We start from the raw sequence: 21,139 nt of genomic DNA, 5'->3' as shown, positions 1-21,139 counted from the left end.
ATAAACACATATTTGTACATATCTACCTATATCTGAATCTGTGTATATATACACACATATAGGTATAATATATGTTTATCTCAATCTTTGAAATGTTCTATTTTATATAGGTTCATATCTTGGTTCTGCCACTTTCTAGTTGTTTTATTTAGGTAAGTCACTGACACTTCCAAGCCTCAACTCTCTCATCTGGAATATAGGGATAATAATCAATTCTCAGGTTTGTTGCGATGATTTATTGAAATGCCACATTTGAGGGGCGCCTGGGTGGCTCAGTCGGTTAAGTGTCTGCCTTCGGCTCAGGTCACGATCCCGGGGTCCTGAGATTGAGCCCCATGTCAAGCTCCCTGCTCAGTAGGGAGTCTGCTTATCCCTCTCCCTTTGCTCATCCCTCCCACTAGTGCTCTCTCTTTCCTCTCTCTCTCTCTCTCAAATAAATAAATAAATAAAATCTTAAAAAAAAAGGAAATGCCACATTTGAGCTGAGCACCAGGCCTGACGCATCCATAGTACCTGTTCTGTAGACAGAGCTGCTGGGGCAGCTTCTGTTATTCTTTTCCAGTATTTCTTGTCCAGTTCTCCCAAATTCTGAGATTACGCAGGAAAATGAATATTTTCATAACATAAATATATTTACTAAAGAGCTTGCCATTTATGTGACTGTTACCTATACTTAGACATCCCTACCAGCATCATGTGACTAACTCCTGCCCATCTTGATATCGTTGGTCTCTCTTTTTCAGTAGGATTGTCCACTGTTATTATCAGCCAACAAGACATTCAAATACAATGCAAAGCAATTGTAAGCTTTGCAAAAGATGCCAGATCACTTGAAGTCAATGCAAGTGATATTAGAAAAATTCTAGAATCCTATCAAAGGCAATGGCAAAGCAGCATCTGGCAGGAAAAGAGAAAATCAAACAATTATAAGTGTAGGTACCTCAAAACAGAATGTTTTAAATATCAAAGGATTAAGAGGGGATTTGGGAGAAATTAATGAAGGCTTTGAATATTTCCGCTAACGGAAGTCTTTTAAAAATAATTGGCCCGAGTACTTAACTAAGATACAAAAAGCATTAACCATAAAAGAAATTATGGATAAATCTTACTACATTATCATTAAGAAAGTCTGCTCCTCAAAAGAAGTCGTAAAGAAAGCAAGGCACAAACTTTATATGTCTTTATCCAGAATATACAAAGAATTATAAATCAGTAAGAAAAAGACAACGGTAGAAAATAGGAAAACAATGTGTGTGAAACAGGCATTTCTCGGAAGAGGAAACACAAATGATGAAGACACTTGAAAAAAATGCTTAACCTTATTTTATAAGAAGGGAAATAAAATGTATGACCGCATTGAGATACTGTTTTACTATTTCTAGAGGGACAAAAGGTATGATGTCTATATTAGTTATTATTGCTTGGCTTTAAATTACCACCCATTTGGCAGCTTAATACACATTATTTCATAATTTCAGCAGATAGGACTCTCGACATGGCTTAGTTGGGTCCTCTGCTTGGGGATGCCTGGTGACACTGAGCAATAGCAACGATGCAGACCAGTGGGAATTTTTAGAGCACACTTTGGAAAATCATTTTTACATTCTCCTACAAAGTTGAACATTTATGTTGCTTAAGGTTCAGCCATCCCGCTCCTAGGTCTGCATGCTGGGAAGACTTGTAACTGGGGACTAGGGAACATGCAGGAGAATGGTCATGGCAACATTGTTGATAAAAACAAAACCCTGGAAACAATCCAAATGCCCACTGGCAGGAGAATGCGTAAACTGTGGGATTTTCACCCAACAGAGTATCAGATAAAATACAGAACACGGAAGCGCACAACGGCGTCAATAAATCTTTTACCAATTATGTTGAGTAGAACAAGCAAGTCAAGGAAACTAAGTATGCTGGGATGTATTTTTATAAAGCTCAAAGCAAAGCAAAATTGAATAATAGATGTATGATAAAACTCTCTGGAAAACTCAAGGGAGTGACAACAGCAGGGTTCGGATGGTGCTTACCTTGGCTGATGGGGGCAGTTGTGTAGGCACGGGGATGGGATGGAGAAGGGAATGCACGGATGCTGTCAGGTATTGATGTTCTATTTCGTAAGTTGGGTGATGGATTCATCATGAGCATTCATTTTCTTATGATGCTTTATAGTTATATATGCTATATGTTCTTTTGTATGGCTGTTACATAATAAAAAATTTAAAAACTGTTGTACTGCAGAAGTCAGATATATGAAAGAAGTAAAATTGCACCATAATATTGTTAGCTATGTAAAAAAAACAAACAAACAAACCCTGAGGCGCCTGAGTGGCACAGTCGGTTAAGCGTCTCGCTCTGGGTTCTGGCTCAGGTCGTGATCTCAGGGTTGTGAGATCGAGCCCTGTATTGGCTCCGTGCTCAGCGCAGAGTCTGCTTAGGATTCTCTTTTTCTCTCCCTCTGCCCTTTTCCCCCCACCCCTCAAATAAATAAATAAATAAATAAATCTTAAAAAAAAAACCCACTAATTTTTTAAAGTTTATTTATTTAAGTAATCTCTACACCCAGTGTGGGGCTTGAAATCATGACTCTGAGATCAAGAGTTGGGTGCTCTTCCAAACGAGACAGCCAGGTGCCCCCCAAACCCAATAATTTTAATTCATCCTAATTGTACTTTATTACAATTAAAATGCAAATTTTAAAATTATAAGACAAAATACTCAAAAATTAAAGAAACTCCTAAAATGAATTTTAGATCCGTTTTTCAAGGAAAAAAATCTCAAACTTTTTCTGTACTATTTATTAGGAAAATTGATCCTATTCTCAGTGGATCGACTTCAAGTGGCTTTATCTATTCAATCTGTCCTTTGGCAGTGAGGCTCTTCTCTAATTCATGAATACAAGTATTACCGCTATGACTACTGTCCCCACTGAGACCCATCTGAAATCTCCCCCTCTCCGCAGTCCATCAAATGAGTATCGTCTCTACTTCTGAACCTACCCACTACCCAGCACTCCTAGCACCTCTCTGGGGACCTGGCAAGACTTGGGCTTATTTTATGACTTAGTTATTTGTTTTTCTTCTGCCAAAAAGTGAGCTCCTTGAAGTTTGGACCTTATCTATCTTTGTATGAAACTAGCACAATCATATGCGTCGTGCTGGCACTGAGTAAGACCTCAGTGGACTTGAATTTTTCTAGACCTGTTTCATTAGAGGTTTTAAGAAAAGCCAACACCATCCTGACTTAATATGTGCAAATTCTTCACATACGTGAAGTTGTGAGGTAAGGTACAAGGGTAAAACCAGCCAGCAGTCTCGGTAATGAAGTTCAGGTCGATCTAAGCAATTATAGACCCTGTCCAGGACTTCGCAAACATATATTTGCATTTGAGAACAAAACCCGTTGCAAAGAGATCTCTCAAGAAAGTTTGTGCTGTTTCTATCAGAAAGTACCAGAAGCATTTTTCCTATTATTACAAAAATGGTAAAGGTTAGTGCGTGCAGATTTCTCCTATGCCTCATAAAACACTTAATCGTCTACATCCAGAGCCAAGAACCACTGTGTAACCAAGCAGTTTCCTGCTCATGAGGAACTCAGCTGTGTAATTCTGTTTCATCCCCAAATCCTGCATCTCCCAGCCTCTCCAGGGGGCTTTACCACTTCATGACATCATAAACAAGATAGGTCCAGAGTTCAGGTTAGCTGACATTTTCGTTATAAAGCTAATAAACAAGAAAGCCCCAAGGTATCAGCCATTATTTTCCCTTTCCTAAAGCTAGATAGAAATGTAATATGTTTACAGAGTTTCTCATTTATTTTCCTACTAACGAAAAGAAGCATTTCTAGATAAATTAGGCAGTGCTCTGGAGTTGCCTTCATATAAAGAGGGAAGCAGTTTTACTTAAACTTTTAAATTTGGCTTTAGTCCTCTGTTAAGGATTATGGATGGGGGTGGGAAGGTGGAAAACAAACTAAAACCAAACAAATAGGCAAAAATGTAATGCATTTTTTTAAACTGTAGAAAAGAGTTCTGTGTGCAATTAGAATTCTTGTGTTTAAGGAGGCTGTTTAAGAAGTCCACACATTATTTAGTTTCAGAGTTAAGCTTGCATTTTCATGTGTCCGTATGCACACGCCCCTACAAGCAGAGATTCAGAGCCAATTAATGTGAAGACTTTTGCCAGTCTTATGAGTTAAAAAAGGCATTTGAAACCGCTTGCACTATCAGAAACTGCTATAAACCTTTTACTAAGAGATCAAGGTTGTATATCAAGTGTTTTCATGAGTTATACAAAACACGCGTGATGAAAACGTTTCACTCAAATGTATATGATTTATAGGACCAACTGGCTCATTAGGGTGAATTATATAAGTTCGGCTAACTGGGAGTTGTGACCCAGTGATCTAATTAAAGTGAAAGTTCTCAACATAAATATATCTCACCTCTGTTGATGTGTATTACTAAAATATGATGGACATAGTTTGCTGACAATATAATTGCAAGCCACAAAATTACCGAGCATCTACAATGAGTAGAACACAATAGCAGGTATGAAGGACACGTAGAAAGATCTGTCATAGTTCTGACCTTAAAGGCTCATAATACAACTGGAAAGAATGGATTCATAGGGATTAAATACCGAAGTAATGTAAATGGTATCTTGACATTTTGGAAAAAAGATTTTCTGTGTATTCTGTGCAGTTGGGTCTCCCAGAAGGAGTGATTGGGGGATTTTTTTTTTTAAACCAATTTCTTCTTGAACCCACTGGGTGAGCTGGAGTGAAGACAAGGTGCTGTCTCTTTCTTTGGAGTACATGGTATCCAAGCATCTCAGTGAGTGGCTTTAGCCCTGGTGGGTATAGATAAGCATGTGATTTTGGATGAGGAGCCAAGCTGCCTGATTCACAGGAATTAGCTAGTTCACCGGGTGAGCGATTATTTGCAACGCACGCCCAAGCAAATTGATGAATCCAGGGTGAACAGAATCAATGCACTGGCATTTGCCAAGCACGGATTCAGATTAAAGCAGAATACATTAGTTCGTCTTAGTCAGTTATTGCCTCAAGTAGGCGAGCTGAGGAAGAGGAGGTGTTAAGGTGCACGTGGAATGTGAACTACCTTCTGTTTGCAGTTGAAGATGCAGAGTGAAAGACAGGGAATATAAACAGACGGTGAATATAAAATTGTAGCTCGGCGGGGAAAGGAGTTCTGTGAGCAACTCCATTTCTTCCTCCGAATTGTACCCAGAATAGCACTGACTCCTATTTGCATAGACTGTTCAGAATGTAGACTTTTAATTTATTGTCAGATAAAATACAAACACCTGAAGTCTGAGTGACTTCGCGTCTGGAGTTTCCAACCTGGGGTTACAGACCGTCACCGTGTAATGACAGCATTATTTGAAGCTAATACTGTAATTAATTTCTTACCACTCTACTCAGCCGATGTTAATAATGAGCCGTGCTGTTATCCAGGATAACTTGGCAGAGACTCTTGCAGCAAGAGAATCCATAACCATGTCTGACAGTCTGTCCAACTGAGAGGATGGGATGTCTAGCAAGGGAGCATCATTTCGAGGATGGACATAATATGTTTTATGCTTGCAAGTCGTGTTCCGCCAGGGCGAGAGCTAGTCTCCTGATGGTAAGAGTCTAGCTTTTTTCCAGTATAGCTGTTCACAAAATAATTTAGAGAGTGAGGCATGCTACGAAGTAATATTGATGCGCATTATGGACAAACTCTGAATAAATAAAGAAATGCCAACCCGAAGATGCGATCTTTTGTTGGTGGGGAAATAATAAACTATTTATGATTTTCTTATGATGTTTCATTGACATATGGTGCTTCTAACCCAGTGACAAATTAATTGATTTGGTTTAAAAAGAAATGAGTGCAGCTTAACGAAGAAGGACAGGATATGTATTACAAGGCAGCTGGTTCTGCCACTGCTGGCTTATGGAGACAATATCCATCGGACAGCCTAATGAGTCTCTCTGTTGCATAAGATAGATTCTCTTTATAATAGAATTGCACGCTTTGTCTCTAAATGGGGTTATTATACACACCATTGCACAATGTTTGAAGAGCTTGGTTGGCCCTTGTAGAGGGTTAGGAGAGAAATAAATTGGAAAACAATCGTACTTAAGACCTTCAATCCATCAAACACTCCATATTTATCTAAATTACCAGAACGCTCTCCCAAAATACAAATCTGTATGATACACACAGCTAGAATGTTAATGCTGACCGGCCTTCACTTTGGTTTTATCAGTTAGGTTTTCTATTGTAAACACAGACCAAAATTCATCCACACTGAAGCCTGGTAATGCATTTCAGCCACAACCCCCCACTCCTTTTCCCTCTGCTCTTCCCATTTCCACTGTCTTGGTCCCTGAAGTTTCATTTGGTATTCTCTCCACCCACCATGAACACACATGCATCACTTGGCCCGGGTGATTTAACTCGTAGAACTTTTCGACTTTGAAAACTGTAACAGTTTTAATGGTAATTCACTCAGCTTCTTCACTTTTCTCCGCACTTGTCGGTCCTCACTGTTCAGTCGCTCAGTTATTCTTTAGAATAAATCCATTTTGATTCCTTTTACAGCCTTGGAAAAAAACCAGGAAGTGGAAGTGGGGGAAGATGGGCTAAATGGCGGCCTCATTCACTGTATGTGAAAAACACATGTCCTGTTAGAGGGCGTGGGTGGAGCCCATTCAGCTGGCCTAGGTTGGGAGAGCATGGAGCTGAGTCATACTCTTATCTCTGGGTGCTCTCCCCTGGCTGCCAACCCAATTTCACCTTCTGGCTCCATTCTTCTACCGATAGTATCACGTAGCCTTTAGCAATTACGTAGCGCAATTTCCTCCAAATTCTTTCAGGGTTATAAAATGTCTTCAAGCCCCAGAGGAGGCGTTGCATGGCAAAGTGATTCTTTCCTATACGACGACTGGATTTTTGACTTGTCACACTTTGGACTTTGGGACGCACCGTTCATTGTTGTTGACCTTGGGATTCTCACTTATGAGGCGAGGTAGCAATATTTGCTTCTTCCAGCCTCTCTCCTCTGCGTCTCTTTCCTCCCTGCCAAGAGCAGTTGAAAAGTGTTCCGCCTGGGAAACTTTCGAAGGTTCTTGGAGTAAGACGATCTTTTCAGCTTACGACGTTATTATATCCCAAACCAGATTGCTTCCTTCTCGTCTTTGTGGGGTTCTTTACTTTTCAAGTCTACCTGTATTCTGGTAGAGAGGAAGGGGAGCTGAAAGAAATGGACAAAACAGTTTCATGGGCTTCTCCACATATTTATTACCCTCTCCAAATTAAATCTTGAAGCCTTGTCAGAAGTGTTATTTCTCCAACAGAGCAGGCATTAAGTGGCTATAGAAAATAAACTCACCTCCTGACATCTTTCCCATTGCTTGCTACATCCATTTACTGGGAAGATTATATGTAAGGTGTGATGGGAGGTGTTGTACAATAAAGGAAAATCACCACTTTGTAATTCTGTTCATTCAGTTTTCTTCTTTTGCACGGGCTTTTGGATTTCCTTGTCGTTTCTGGAATTATTTCTTAAATGTTGAATACTGTTTTTTTTTGATACATGTTTCTCTAGAATCTTATTCCATCCAACTAATTCTTAAGTTACATACATTCTTTTAAAAGTGGAGTCGTGTTATTTGTGATAAAATTTCTATAATTTGGCCAGGGGGAAGAAAAATCTAAAATAAATGGTAACAATGAGTAGTTAATGAATTTTCTTCTACTGATTTTTTTTTTAATGATTCTCATGTTCTCTGTCAAAAACAGATTATTTGATGACAGTGCTAAGAATACTTAGCTCCAGGTAAAAATTAGTTTCCATTTGCTTGGAGGTGTCATTTACTGAGAGGGCTTTTACTTATATTTTTTCTTTAACATAATTACCTTAAGGAAATAAATATGTACAGAGACAAATGAATAGACACACTAGTCTTTATCAATGTGTGTTCAAATTATTGCAGTTTAGAGAAATGGGAATCCGGAACTGAGATGCCTAAGAAATAAATCTTCCCTTGTATGTAGTTTCTGTAGTTCAAGAATCTGAAAACACATTACAAGCAATTAAACTTTAGGGTACAAATGGGAATTCTATATTGTTTGTTGGTTAAGTTCAATTATGAAATTATGATTTGCTGTGGGTTCCTCGCAAGCCCTTTCTTTTAGTTCTACCAGTGTGCACGCCCTAGTTTTCTCGGCTTTTTACCTATTCTCTCAAACTACTTCCAGATCTCTGTTCTTCCCATACCATATTTCTTAAAAGACTCGCTTTCTTTACTTCCTACTTCTGATTTGTTTTCCGGCCTTTGTGACTTTTGCTCCCCCAATGTTACTGCACACTCTCTAAGGTCAGTGGTGTCGTCCTAATAGGCCTCTCCCAAGGCCATTTTCAGTCCCCCTTCTGTTTCTTTTCTTAGACCATCTGATATCACTGACCACTCAAATCACGTTTCCCTTTTTAAACCCTGCCATTTCCTGGTTGGGAGACATTCAGTTACTACTCTCCCTTGTTCCTTTTCTCTGGGTCTTTCTTCTTTGCTTCCTCCTGATATGCTGGCTCTCCCAAAGATCTCGTTGTTCTGGCCCACCCCAAAAGCCATCCTTGGATGATGGAGCCACTCTCATGGCTCTAGCCATGAGCCACCTCCAGTTCCAACTTGCTCTTTAGTTCCAACTCTGGGATCCCATTTTCAACTCCTCTTCTCAATATCCCACGACACCTGAAGCTCAACATATCCAGACCCCACTGATGATCAGAAGGGAATGTTGGAACTCTTCCTCCCCCCCCAACACCCCTTCTTTGCTAGCCTCCCTGCCTCCATTACCATCACCCTTCAGCCCCCAAGGTGTCCATATTAGAAGCCTTGGAGTCTTCTTGGTCCTGCTCCTTCCTTCCTCACATGTCTGATCTTCCACTCAATCTCACTGATTCTATCTCAGGAATGTCTTCACATCTACATCCTCTCCATCTTAGTTGCCTTAGGTCCATCCGTTTTCATCTTCTGCTTACCCTGGTCCCCTGAGCAGTCTCCTTACTCTGTTCTCTGCCTTCCTGCTGGAGCTATTCCTCTGAAGACAAATCCAGGCACGGCTCATCCTTTCCTCCCAAACCACACAGCCTGGAGCCTACCTATGAGCCCAGCCTCTTCACTCCACTTCTCCCTCCTTTGGCCCAGGGCACCTACTGAAACTAGACTTACTTCTCCCCTTTCTTGACTCTGAACCTTGGCCTAAAAACCTTTCCTTTCTTCCTCTGCTTGGGGAAAAGTACTCGTTCTTCAAGCAACAATTCAAAGGACATTTTTGTGAAAGCTCCCCCACTCCCTGCTTTTACTGGCCACAACACTTGTCCAAGTCTTCCATCTCTGCCCTTGTCTCTCAGTCATGTGATCATAAGTTTAGGTAGAGAGAGACTTTCCCTTCCTCACGTGTCATATTATTTGTACCCAAATGCTGGGCCCATCCTAAGCCCTTGACCGGGGTTGTTTGGACGTACTCTTGATAGAATCTACGGTGAATGTGATCAGTGTGGCCTTCCGAAGCATCTTAGGGTGGCCCCAAGTCCTCCTGAGCTTGCTGGTAAAGGCACTTTCCCTGTGTTGATGGGGCTGTTTACCTCCCTTGTGGTTTTGCTCTCTGCCAGGAAAAGGAGAAACTGTACGTGGAGCTGAAGCACATCCTGGCCCGGCAGCCTGGTCCCGAGGCTGCAGAGCAGCTGCAGCTCTACCGCCACACGCTGCGGGAGAAGACCAAGCAGCTGAAAGTAAGTGGGAGCCCCCGCCTCTGCCCGGCCACACGCGAGGGACCTAGACAAGTCCACTGTCTCGGTTCAAGGAGCCGGTCTCCCAAATGCCGTAAGCCACAGAGGCTGGCTTTTTTAGAACCCCAGTCCCAGGAAGAGCAGGGCACATCTCAGAGCTAGCCCCCTGCATCTAGACCAACAGACCCACGAGTCTCTGTTTGCTCAAAGAGGGAGGGAGCTGAGCAAGTACGGAAAGAGTTGGAGGGAGGATGATGGCACCAGAATGGAAATTTGGGGGATGGGCGTACAGGGATGATCTCAAGATGAGTGAGAAGACTTGGATGGGGGGAAGAACAGAGGGAAGGTTTGTTTTTTTTTTAAAGGGGAGTTTCTTTTCTTTTTTTTTAAAGATTTTATTTATTTATTTGACAGAGAGAGACACAGCCAGTGAGAGAGGGAACACAGCAAGGGGAGTGGGAGAGGAAGAAGCAGGCTCCCAGCAGAGGAGCCTGATGTGGGGCTCGATCCCATTACGCCGGGATCACACCCTGAGCCAAAGGCAGACGCTTAACGGCTGAGCCACCCAGGCGCCCCAGAGGGAAGGTTTTAACACCGTCATCCCCCAGAGCAGACCGCTGGGCCAAAGCGGGTCTTTGCTATTCTAGTCCAGCTGCAGTACATGTGTGGAAAGTACAGGCTAGTCCCCAGTCCCCAGGGTCGGCCCTCGCGACCATCTCTCAAATCAGTCACTATGGAAGGAGAGTAAAATCGCTTTAGAATTCCGTGAGCATAAATTGCCTTCTAAGTGACTTCAGAACCTCAGCTGGGGAGATGGAACGTTTTATTATGACACGTGCCTTTTAAAAGTTTTCTCAAAAACTGTGTTCCCATTATATCTGGAGCTTTACCTCCTGAGCAAGCGCTTAGATATTCTTGGCATGTCAGCGAAGTCTTACACACGCGTGCGCAGAACGTAGCACACGCCGGCTGAATTCTGGCACTGACCTGCGCAACGAGGGTCGTAATCGTCGCCTTTCTGCCTGGGGTGATAGAGCTGCCATGCTCCTATAGTTCTCATCCTTTCACAAATAGGACATTGTGAAATCACAGCCTTCTACTGTAAAAAGGCAGATGAAACAGAAGTGTAATTAGAACGTGAATTTTCAACTTATCACTCAAGTGTTTATTTCATATGAGTATCCGGAGATGTATTTCGAATTTTGCATGAGGCATAATCTTTTGATGATTTTCATCCTTTTAAACAATCGTATATTCCAAACAAAATAAAAGCTCATTGTCTCAGGAGTGGGTATAGATTAGAAAAGCACATGTCTGTCTCACACTGTCAGCCACCGTCAGCACTGGATGGCCTTATATGGCTCACAGGTGCTTTTTGGTATTTTAACCCTTTAACTCAGGAAATCGAGAATTTTGCTCTGCTGAAATGTGACCCCTGGTGGAAGAGGTCCAGAGGTGGTGGTCCTCAGCCTGTCTGCCAGTTTGTCCTCATTATCTGGGCTCTTTTAGGAAATGCTATAGTCATTGTTTGGAAACAGAGCCTTTGTTCCTAATTGCTTAACTATTAAGGCAGGGTTCCTCCCAACATGAAAGTCCTATTCTTTAGCTCTTGATAGCATAGTCGAATCGTTTTTCATAGGGATTAAGGGAAAATGTTCAGAAGCAGATGAATACTCAGAAGACAAAGATCCCCCTTTTGTGCAAATTTTCAAAATAGTGAGCAAGAGGGGAAACAAATCTGTTACATGCCCCTTAGAATGATAACCTTCCTTCCTTCCCTTTGGTTTCTGTGGGGTGCACTTCTAGCTTGGGCATGCTTTACACGCCCTGTTCAGATGAGTAAATTCCCACTCTTCTTGCTCAGCTGAGACCAGAGCATCTATGGGACACCGGAGTGGAAGAGGCAGGTAATCAGCGTTCCTGTCACACATGCTTTAGACTCTCAGCTCCCTGCTTCTCAGAGCTTAAGTGCTGCGGTGCTGGGAGAAAGGAAGAACCTGTAAAGAGTCCCAAGGAACACAATGAAGAGGTGATAGGCATTTAGCAGAATAGTAACCCAGGAAAACACATTAATTGAACGCCTACTTAGTGGTCGTGGTGGCAGGATGATTTCAGAAAAATTTTTACCCTAATCCTCAAATGTATCCCTCTCCCTAGTGATGACTTCCCTGAATGCTCTTTAAAAAGGCTTTAAATGCAATTTGATACTGTGTGTCTGAGAGTTTTTCTGTCTCTGCTCACAATATATCTGAAACACACCATACATGTGTGCGCATACTTGAATATGGCCTGAGAGTTCTTCTAAGCAGAGGTTTTACTACGTTTGTCACTGGATTAGGAGTCTTCAGACCCGAGTCAGATTTTTACCTACACACAGACCTTGAGAACTGGCAGAACTGAGCAGATTAGCTATTAAACTTGGGGCACGGTTTTGTATCGTGCATGGCAGTAGACTAGAAAAAATTTCCAGGAAAGGATATTGTCTCACTGTGTCTCTTCTGCTAATGTTGCTTTATTTGTCATGTTAGGTTTTGTCTGCGGACTTGAATATGTATGAATCACAGAACCAAGAATATAAATATGAGATCGAGAAACTTACCAATGAATTGATGAACTTAAAGAAGAAATACCTAGCTCAGAAACGTAAAGAATACATTCAGAAGTAAGAATTAGTCAAATGTTCTTCTAATTTTATTGTGCCTAATACCTGCTGATAAGAAAATAATTGGCAGACAGTTACAGAGTCATGGAATCCATGGGGGTAAACTAAGGCACAGGGTGAACAAATGACATTCTACAGGTCCCCACTGGTTTGTGTCAGAGCAAGATGCATGTCTCATCTGATACTAAGGCCTCTCCTTAGGACCCTAACAGGGATCCATTAATATCTGCTCATCGGTGGACCTCCCACGGAGCAGAGGAAACATAGTGTGATTCCCCCCTCCCCCACTTTTTCATGGTTCTCGTGATAATCATGCCATAACAATGTTTGCAAATGAGGTTCACAATCAGGCTTGTCTGAACGAAAAGCACATTCACGTTTACAAACACAAATAATTTTGCTAAGGGGTGGAAGCTTGGTAACGCTGTTCCTTCCAAGAATGCAGCTGTGCCACTGTGATGACGAGTAGCTCTCGGATCCTTTTTACCTACGTTTTAGATAATCTGTCTCTGAACCATCTTTATGTCTAGTAACTGACTTCAGTATCTGCTGGGGGTGTGACGTGAGCTCTTATTCTTCCAGGAGAGGATGATGCCATCGCAGGTTAACATTTTGGGTTTCGGGGTGCCTACATGTGGAATGATAAATGTGTCTTCACTTGGTTATCATCATTTGGCTAACGCTAGGGTGAGAGAGTGGGCCCGAGTGACTCAGTGGGTTTGAACCTTGGCTTGGCCGTGTGGCATTACCCAGCTCATCCAGTTAATTCCGTAGTGGCTCACACTGTGGGTTTAAGTCAGGTTGGGTATTTCATCCACGTGGGTGTTGCAGGGACATGGGGGAAAGCGGGACATCTGCCTGTGATTCGTCAGTGGCAAACAACTACGTGAAGTAACTGGATGCAAATTGATTTGCCAGGAAAAATTTACCCTTCTTGTAAATCAGAATATTCCCTCGTTCCACATTCAGATGCCAGCTTCTCAGTAGAATAAAATCCTGCTAAAAATTAGAGCTAATTTTGGTGGGTCTGTCTTGATGTATGGGTCTGGCAACTACGTGATTCAGAGTCACTGGTGGGATTGGTTAAACATGCAGGTTCCCAGGCCCCATTTCCAGACGTTTGGGTTCTGTGGGCTCTGGGTGAATTTGCAGTTTAGTCACTCCTTAGGTGATTTCCACGCACGCTGAAGCTGGAGAAACACTGATCTGAATGGCGTGAAGCAGTGCGTGTCGGGTGGAAACACTGGGTTTTTTTCAGGACACGAGGGGCGTGCTGTTGGCTGGTTCCAATGTGAGGCATGCATCCAGTCTGGTGACCTTTGACCATTTTGATCACACTCTCTTAATCAGTAAAGCACTTTTGAACTTGTAGCCCCCATATATATGCATGCATACTAAATATACATTTGTTTTGACTTTTAAAATGAAATTTTGATTTTAGAATAGTTTTCTACCTCCAATATATTTTAACTTGTCTAAATTGCATGCAAAATACTATTGTCACTTTGTCAGTAAGTGGTAAGCTGAGATTTTTTTTTTATTTTTGAAAGACAAAATATGAATAGAATCTTAAATACCGTCTTTGCACCTCCCAGTGGGTCCTGTTGCTCATCTTGTAGAGTACATGCAACCATTCTGGGGACCAGCAGTCTAGCTTACACAGTTACAACCAGCCAGCTTAGCTAAGCAGTTCGATAACTCTCTAGAGCGGACTAACTTCCCCACCTTGGCCCTGCAGCTTGGCCTGTTGACCTTATTGATCCCCTCCTGCACACACTCCCCAGTTTCCTTGACACAGAGAGCCTGTGGAGCCAACAGAAATGCCCCTCTGTTGGCTCAGCCCCTCCCAGTGGGGCACCCACTAAAACTGAAATGCCCCCACCCGCAGGCCCCTCATGGATATTTAAATTAAACAGAATTACAGTTAAATTAAAAAGTCAGTTCCTTAGGTGCACTAGTCACGTTTCAACTGCTTAATAGCCATATGGAGGTAGAGGACACAGCCCTGGGCTCCAGATAGACAGCTTTGCCATCATCTTGGAAAGTTCCATTGGGTAGCACGGCCCTAGAATCCTTGCTTTAACTCGTTCTTTCTGCCCTAAAATACTCATTACTTGTAGCCACTCTGACCTGGTTGGGGTGTCATTGGCAGTTCCATTTCGGTGGGGATCCATACACTGGAGAGAGACAGAGAGGGGGTTCACAGGAAAAGAGCAAAAGGATTAAGGTGCTGAAGGAAAGTATGCTGAGGCAAGAACAAGGCTGCGGAGAGGGTGTGGACTGGAAGGGAGGAGGCTGAAGGGGGCCAATGTGATGGTCTACGAATATATGACAAAGGCGACATAAAGGAGACGTCATTCCTCTCAGTCACCGTAGACCAAGCCAGCAGCGGTAAGCTGAAGTTCCTTCAGAGAGGGAAAGTTATGTTACTGAAGGCAAGAGAGGGATGGGGGAGGGGACTGCCTGCATCCCCCAGCCATCAAGTAGGCAGGTGGCGAAGTACTAGAAAAAACCCTCTTTACTGGATCCACTCAAGGCTAAAGCTTCTGTCCTGCTTATGGAGGATGATTTTTTTTTTTAAATAATAATGAAATCAATTCTGCTAAGAGACTGCTGGATTGATTAACCAAATCTCTACAGGTTCTTTCCAAATGGAATAATTTAGAATAATCTCTGTGGATGTTTTCCCTACACTTGCTCTTTATAAAATAGCAACTCATGCCATTTTTGCCTTTATGCCTTCTTTCACTTTTCTCAAACACCCTTTTCATCATGTTTCCATGCTGACCTGCACCCTCCCGCACCTGCCTCTGACTCCCCTGCCCCGGACCCCCAGGCTGGTCTCGAGTTTACAGAACTAGTCAGATTCCTTCCCCACAGGTGGAATTCTCTCCCCTAAGGTAAATCACTTCTAGTTGCCAAGTCTAAAGGGTTTGGCCTTAGTTGTTAGCTTACTTTTTATTTTTAAAAAGGGATTCCACAGATGTTTTCTGTAAGACCCCTAAATACACTATAAGGAATTTGTGTAAATTTAAGCTACCTCTGCAGGAGACCTGAATGTGTATGTGTGCGAATGTGTGTATGTGTGTATGTGTGTATGTGAATGTGTGTGTATATACGAGTGTATTTAAAGGAGATATGTTGTAGATTTTCCTTTATCTATTGCCGAAGGTGCCATCTTATTTATCTTTCTCAGATTTTCTTGTATCTTAAACTATTTCTAATAACAACTGCTGCCTGTCTAAAGTTACAGAAAAATTCGTGTTTTATAAATATCCAAGTTTGATGAAGATACCTTGCGTGTGGTAAATATTTATAAGTTTCCACGGAAACTTTGGAATATAAAAGTTGATAAAGGATGAATTAGTCATTAAAACTGGGCCAAGAGAAAGATTCTTCTGACTGATCTTTTTAGTTAAACAAGTGTTTTATAAGACAGGAAGATGATTACAAGTTGAAGTCTCAAGTCCGTAGTGACTGAGTTATAATGAGGTCTTATGTCCACAGTTAGATCAACATTAGGGCAGCACCTTTAATTGTGTCTTTCCCTAATTCTGTGTGTTATCAGTGGACACCTAATTAGATTTAAACAGCCCCCTTGTCTAAGACTGGAAGCTTTAATCACAGCAGTTTTCAGGGGCTACCTCACCCTAGGAACTTAGAGAACACCAAACTTAGAAGAGGAAAAAGATGTTAAGGAAGTTAACTTTCACTTCCTGTCTTACAGAAATAAGGACAGAGTATCCATGGATAACACCTTCTCAATGGCCAAGCCAACTGGCCCTCATTTTACTGGGGGTGGATTTCCCCTCAACAGGCCATCCAAAGTGAAGTCCTAACCTGAAACTCCTGGCTGGGTGCATTGGAACAGCTCCTGAAATTCGCTTTGAAGCATTTTGGAGGAATCTCTTTCAAATCCCTTGGACCCCAAATATTTAGAGAAATCAGTGCTCAAATTCCAGGATGAAAAGAAATGCAAAACTATCATCGTCATGTATATCTAAGAGTGATGACATTCTACTTGGTCCTCACGGATGTTAACAGATTGTAATTATATCATTCAATTAGGCTGACACGTTGCATAAAGCAAATCTTTTGTTACTACCACATTGATTGATTTGAAATGCACCACATACCTAGACACTCTGTAGAGATGGAAGTTTGGATCTGAATTTCTCTATTATAAACATCAGTGTATAGGTTTTACATTTACAAAATATTTTTGAAAAGCAGTGCGTTTCTTATTAATAAGAATCTATTTTAATTATTCCTCATTAACAAGTCATTGCATGAGGTGAGAAAAAACAGACAAACTCATGTATTTAAAACGTGTTTTGAGAATGATTTCTATGTGGAATTTCTTTTCAGGCCTGGGGTATGAAAATCTATTCCAAAGAGACATACTAATAAATACTTCATCATAAAAAAATAAAAAAGAACCTTTGTAGAGATTTTGATCTTTGCTTTGGTAGAATATGTAATTAAAGTTTAGAACTACTTTGAGAAATATTTAACATAAAGATCTGATTCAGAGGAACCAAGACTTTAAAATGAGGGGCTTGGTCTGGCGTCCTCTGAGGGCTTGCGTTCCTTAGACCGCCCACTTGGAGAACGGAGTTATGTGGGACAAGGATCTGTTTGGCTTTCAGGCTTCAGGCCGACATTTAGAGTCGTTGAATCCACTGTATTGTCTTTCTGTTGAAGCCGCAGTTATGGGGACTTCAGTTCAAAGTTTCCTCATTAAGAGAGTTCATTCGGGAATATTATGTATGGACACTCTGGTCATCTCTCTCACAAGAATTTGACCTCTGCGATTTTTTTAAATCATAGAGGAGTAAGCAGCTCAAGGATAGGACAATATAAGTGGATCATTGCATTTGTGCTGTGGGACCAAGTTTCCCACAGCAAGGAGCAGGAGACTTAATGACCCCAAGGTGCTTGTTCGGATTATACAGAGAGGTGGGATTTTAGAGGGATCGTCTGCATGTTCTGCTGTCCTTCTCAGTTCACCCCCAGAAGCAGATACAAGACAATGATGGCCGTGAAGTGATTTATTATGATAATAGTGGGGAAGTAGGTCAGAGAAGGGAAGGAAATCAAGCTAGGGGGGCATTTCAAGTCAAGTTCCATGGTGGAGACTTTGGCTACATTTTGCAGTGGGCTCTGGAGACCATGTAATCACAGCTCTGAGCTGTCCCTGTCAGGGGTGAGGAAGCCGGAGTGTTTGCAAGCCCCATGCTGGCTGTCGTTGGTCAAGGACTGCTCTGCAGGGGTCCTTCTGCCTGCAGGCAAAGCAGGGTGTGGCAGCCTTGGGGGCAGCCAAGAGACAGAAATGGCATTTGCTGACTGTCACAGTGAAAATGCTAAGGGCTGGGGGAAGTGGGTTAGGCAGTGCCACTCTCTGTTGCTTTTCTCACGTGGTCCCAGGAGGAGAAGGACAGATGGGAATCACCCCGCACTGTAGCTGGTGACCCTGTGGTGAGGTGTGGTCATCAACTCTTAGTATACTGTCTAGGAGGGTGGAGGATAGGTATGTACCCTAGAGAATTTGCCAACAGCAAACTCTAAAGAATCACAGTGGGACAATTTCCATTATTGAAACTCACTGGTGGTATCTTACCTCAGGGACATATTTTGTTTAGACAAATGACTTTTGCAGGTAAGGTAAAGCAAGGCAAAGTTATTATACATGTACAACACTGGAGATTTTCCAGTCCATTCAGGGACATTTTGGAGGATATCTATAGCCAACTTCCTTCCGAGTCCTTGGGGGGCTTTATAAGAGGTTCACTTCTCTAGGGAAGAGGGGTCTATGATTCTTAACCTATTCCAGTATGGTAAAGACTTTGGAGGCAGATGCTGGGGTCAAGTTCTGACATATCGTAACAATGAGTTGTTTTGAGGACTAAATGAACTAATGCAGAGGCAAGATTAGAACACTATCAGGGTCATAGTGACTAATATCTGCCATTTTTATTACGTAGAGATAACTTACATTTTGAAATTAGAGAATAAACAATGTTTATGACCCTACAATGTTGGGATGAAATTGGATTTGGTAGGGTGATTTATAGTTGAATATCTTGCAGAAATGCTACTTTGGGTACCTCACGAAAAAGTCCGTGTATTTATTTTGTAACTCTGATCTGGGGACAGATCCTTCACCTTCAGAAATCAGAGCTTCCAGAGGGAAAGACCCTGGTGGCCTCCAGCTGCCATCTTCTTGTTTTTCCTCCATGGGATGGAGAAGGGCACTCAGCCTCTGTGGATGACAGAGGTCCCATGAGCCAAGATGGCGCAGGCTCCCGGAGGTGAGGGGGCCACTCAGGATGGCTCACTATGCTTATGTTCAAACGTAGGAGGAGTAAATTAAGGTTTGAAAAGGTGGAAGATACTGCTGCTGCTTCTCATTTACTGCACACCCTGACAGCCCAGGGTATTATAAGCAATAACGATTTAGGTGCAGGTGTTACCACCACAGCCACAGTACAAAAATGAGTTGTTAAAAACACTGAGATTTGCAAATCATTAACGATAACTGTGAACTCACAGTGGGCTGAGGTGCTTTTAAAATCACAAATTTGAGCTGCTTTGTAAAGCAACATTAGGAAATCGTACAGTAGCATCATTTTACCCTGGGGTTTTCGGAGTTTCAGAAAGAAGTCATGTTGCTAAACCAGCCATTGACTCTCCACTGGGCTGATGGGGGAGCTGGGATGGTTTCTCTGTGGATGGAGAGAGACATGATAAAAGGGACTCCCTGGTCATTATTGGCTGATCATAGCTTCTCAGTGACTGCGCTCCTAGACAGTTTTTATTGTGCTTACCTCTAAAGAAATTGCCCAGAGCAAAGGTTTGTTGCTGTGATAAGCCTTAGAGACAGAGGTAGTTATGCTAAGAGGAGGCAGTAGCAAATCTCAGGTCATGGGCTATAATTTAGCTATAAAAATTTATCCAGGGTTGATAATTATCGTTTGATCTCCTGGCTTGCTCAGTCAGATTCTGAAGTGTGACCTAGGCCAAGATACCCACTGGAAAATACTATATAATGAATTTTGAGCAATGTGGCATTTCAGAGCCTGGACTATTTGAGGAAAGATACTAGGTCTTTTAGTAAACATAGTCAATTATATGGAGATCTAGCTGGAATAGGAGCAAAGGGAAGGCATTTTAAAATATTAAAATGGTAAAATAGTTTAAAAATATATCTCACTATTTTCTTTGTAGTGCATGGGAAATATTTTTATGGCATTATCCATTTTTAACTCCTAATTCAATGCTGTTTTAGTACACCATTTCTCATATCTATTATTTAAAAGTTCCATTAGGATTTTGAGACCCATTAGAATTTTATAACAGTATGAAATGTGATATCAACAGGGCACTATTTTTCTTTTTTTTTATAATTAAATATTGATTTTCCCCTTTATTTTAAAGCACATATTTTAAGTGTAAAGTTTAGTAGGTTTTGACAAACGCATATACCCAAATAACTACCGCCACAATCACCACCTTCCAAGAATGCCCTTATGTCCCTTGGCAGTCAATATTCATAGCCCCCACCCAGCCTAAGCAACGACAGATTTGTTTTTCATCATTATATGTTAGTTATGTCTTTCTTAGAATTTCATATAAGTGGAATCATACACCATATACTCTTCAATGCCTGGCTTTCTTTCATGTAGTATGTTTTTGAGATTTACCCATGTTGTTGTGTATATCAGTAATTTATTCATTTTTATTGCTGAGTAATATTCCATTACGTTGACATAATACAATTTGTCTATTGATTTACCTGTTGATGGGAATTCAGATTGTTTCCAGTGTTTAGTTATCATGAATCTAGCTGCTGTGAACGTTTATGTACCAGTCTTTATGTGAACAAATATTTCATTTCTCTTGGGTAAATGCTGAGGTATGAAACTGGTGGATCAAAAGGTAAGTGTACATTTAACACGATAAGAAACTGCTGGACTGTTTTCCTAACCAATTTGACCATCTTACATTCCTACCAACAATGTGCGTCAACTGCGATTACTCCAATCCTTGTCAATATTCAGTATTGTCAGTATTTTTTAAGTCATTCTTTTGGCTATACACTGATATCTCATATTTAAATTTATATCTCCTGATAATAATGTCAAGCAGTTTTCATGTGCTTTTGGTCATTCATATGTGAAGTGTCTTCACATCTTTTGCCTACTTTTTTTTTTTTATTGTATTAGGTTGTAGACGTTTTTTTGTGTCTTCTGGATACAAAACCTTTGTCAGACGGATTGCAAGTATTTTCGCTCAGCTTGTGGCTTACCTTTCCATTTTCTTAACAGTGTATTTTGAAGAGCGACATTTAAAATTTTAATAAGGTCTAATTTATTTTTTGTTTTCTTGTGTGGTTTATACTTTTCTTGTCCTAAGTAATTTGTGCCTATTCCAAGACAGTAATGATTTTCGAACCTGTGTTTTTCTTAAGAAGTGTTAGCTTTTATGTTTGTATTTATGATCCATTTAGAGTTAATTTTATGTATGGTGTGAGGTTAGGGTAGAGGTTCATTTTTGTTCCATATGGATATCCAGTTGTTAAGCGCCATTTGCTGAAAAGACTATTATTTCCCCATTGAATTGCCTTGGAACACTTGTAGAAAATCAATGGACTGTTTGACTAGTTCTATTTATGAACTCTCTGTTC

General features: G+C 41.3%; 1 protein-coding gene across 2 annotated transcripts in view; it reads left to right on the top strand.

The window, feature by feature from the left end:
• Positions 1–20,669, top strand: part of CFAP58 (cilia and flagella associated protein 58) — a 109,027-nt gene extending 88,358 nt beyond the window's left edge. For both annotated transcript variants that reach the window (XM_087862728.1, XM_087862729.1), the window contains exons 17-19: positions 9,675–9,794; positions 12,320–12,453; positions 16,181–20,669. In XM_087862728.1, coding sequence (XP_087718854.1) covers positions 9,675–9,794; positions 12,320–12,453; positions 16,181–16,292 — 366 coding nt within the window. In that variant the 3' untranslated portion in view covers positions 16,293–20,669. The remainder of the gene's footprint in view (positions 1–9,674; positions 9,795–12,319; positions 12,454–16,180) is intronic.
• Positions 20,670–21,139: the final 470 nt, after the last annotated feature.

Source organism: Ursus americanus, chromosome 6 (genome assembly GCF_024610735.1).
Source record: "Ursus americanus isolate L20-20 chromosome 6, mUrsAme1.1.p, whole genome shotgun sequence".
Lineage (NCBI taxonomy): Eukaryota > Metazoa > Chordata > Mammalia > Carnivora > Ursidae > Ursus > Ursus americanus.
This window is presented reverse-complemented; position numbering and strand designations above follow the sequence as displayed.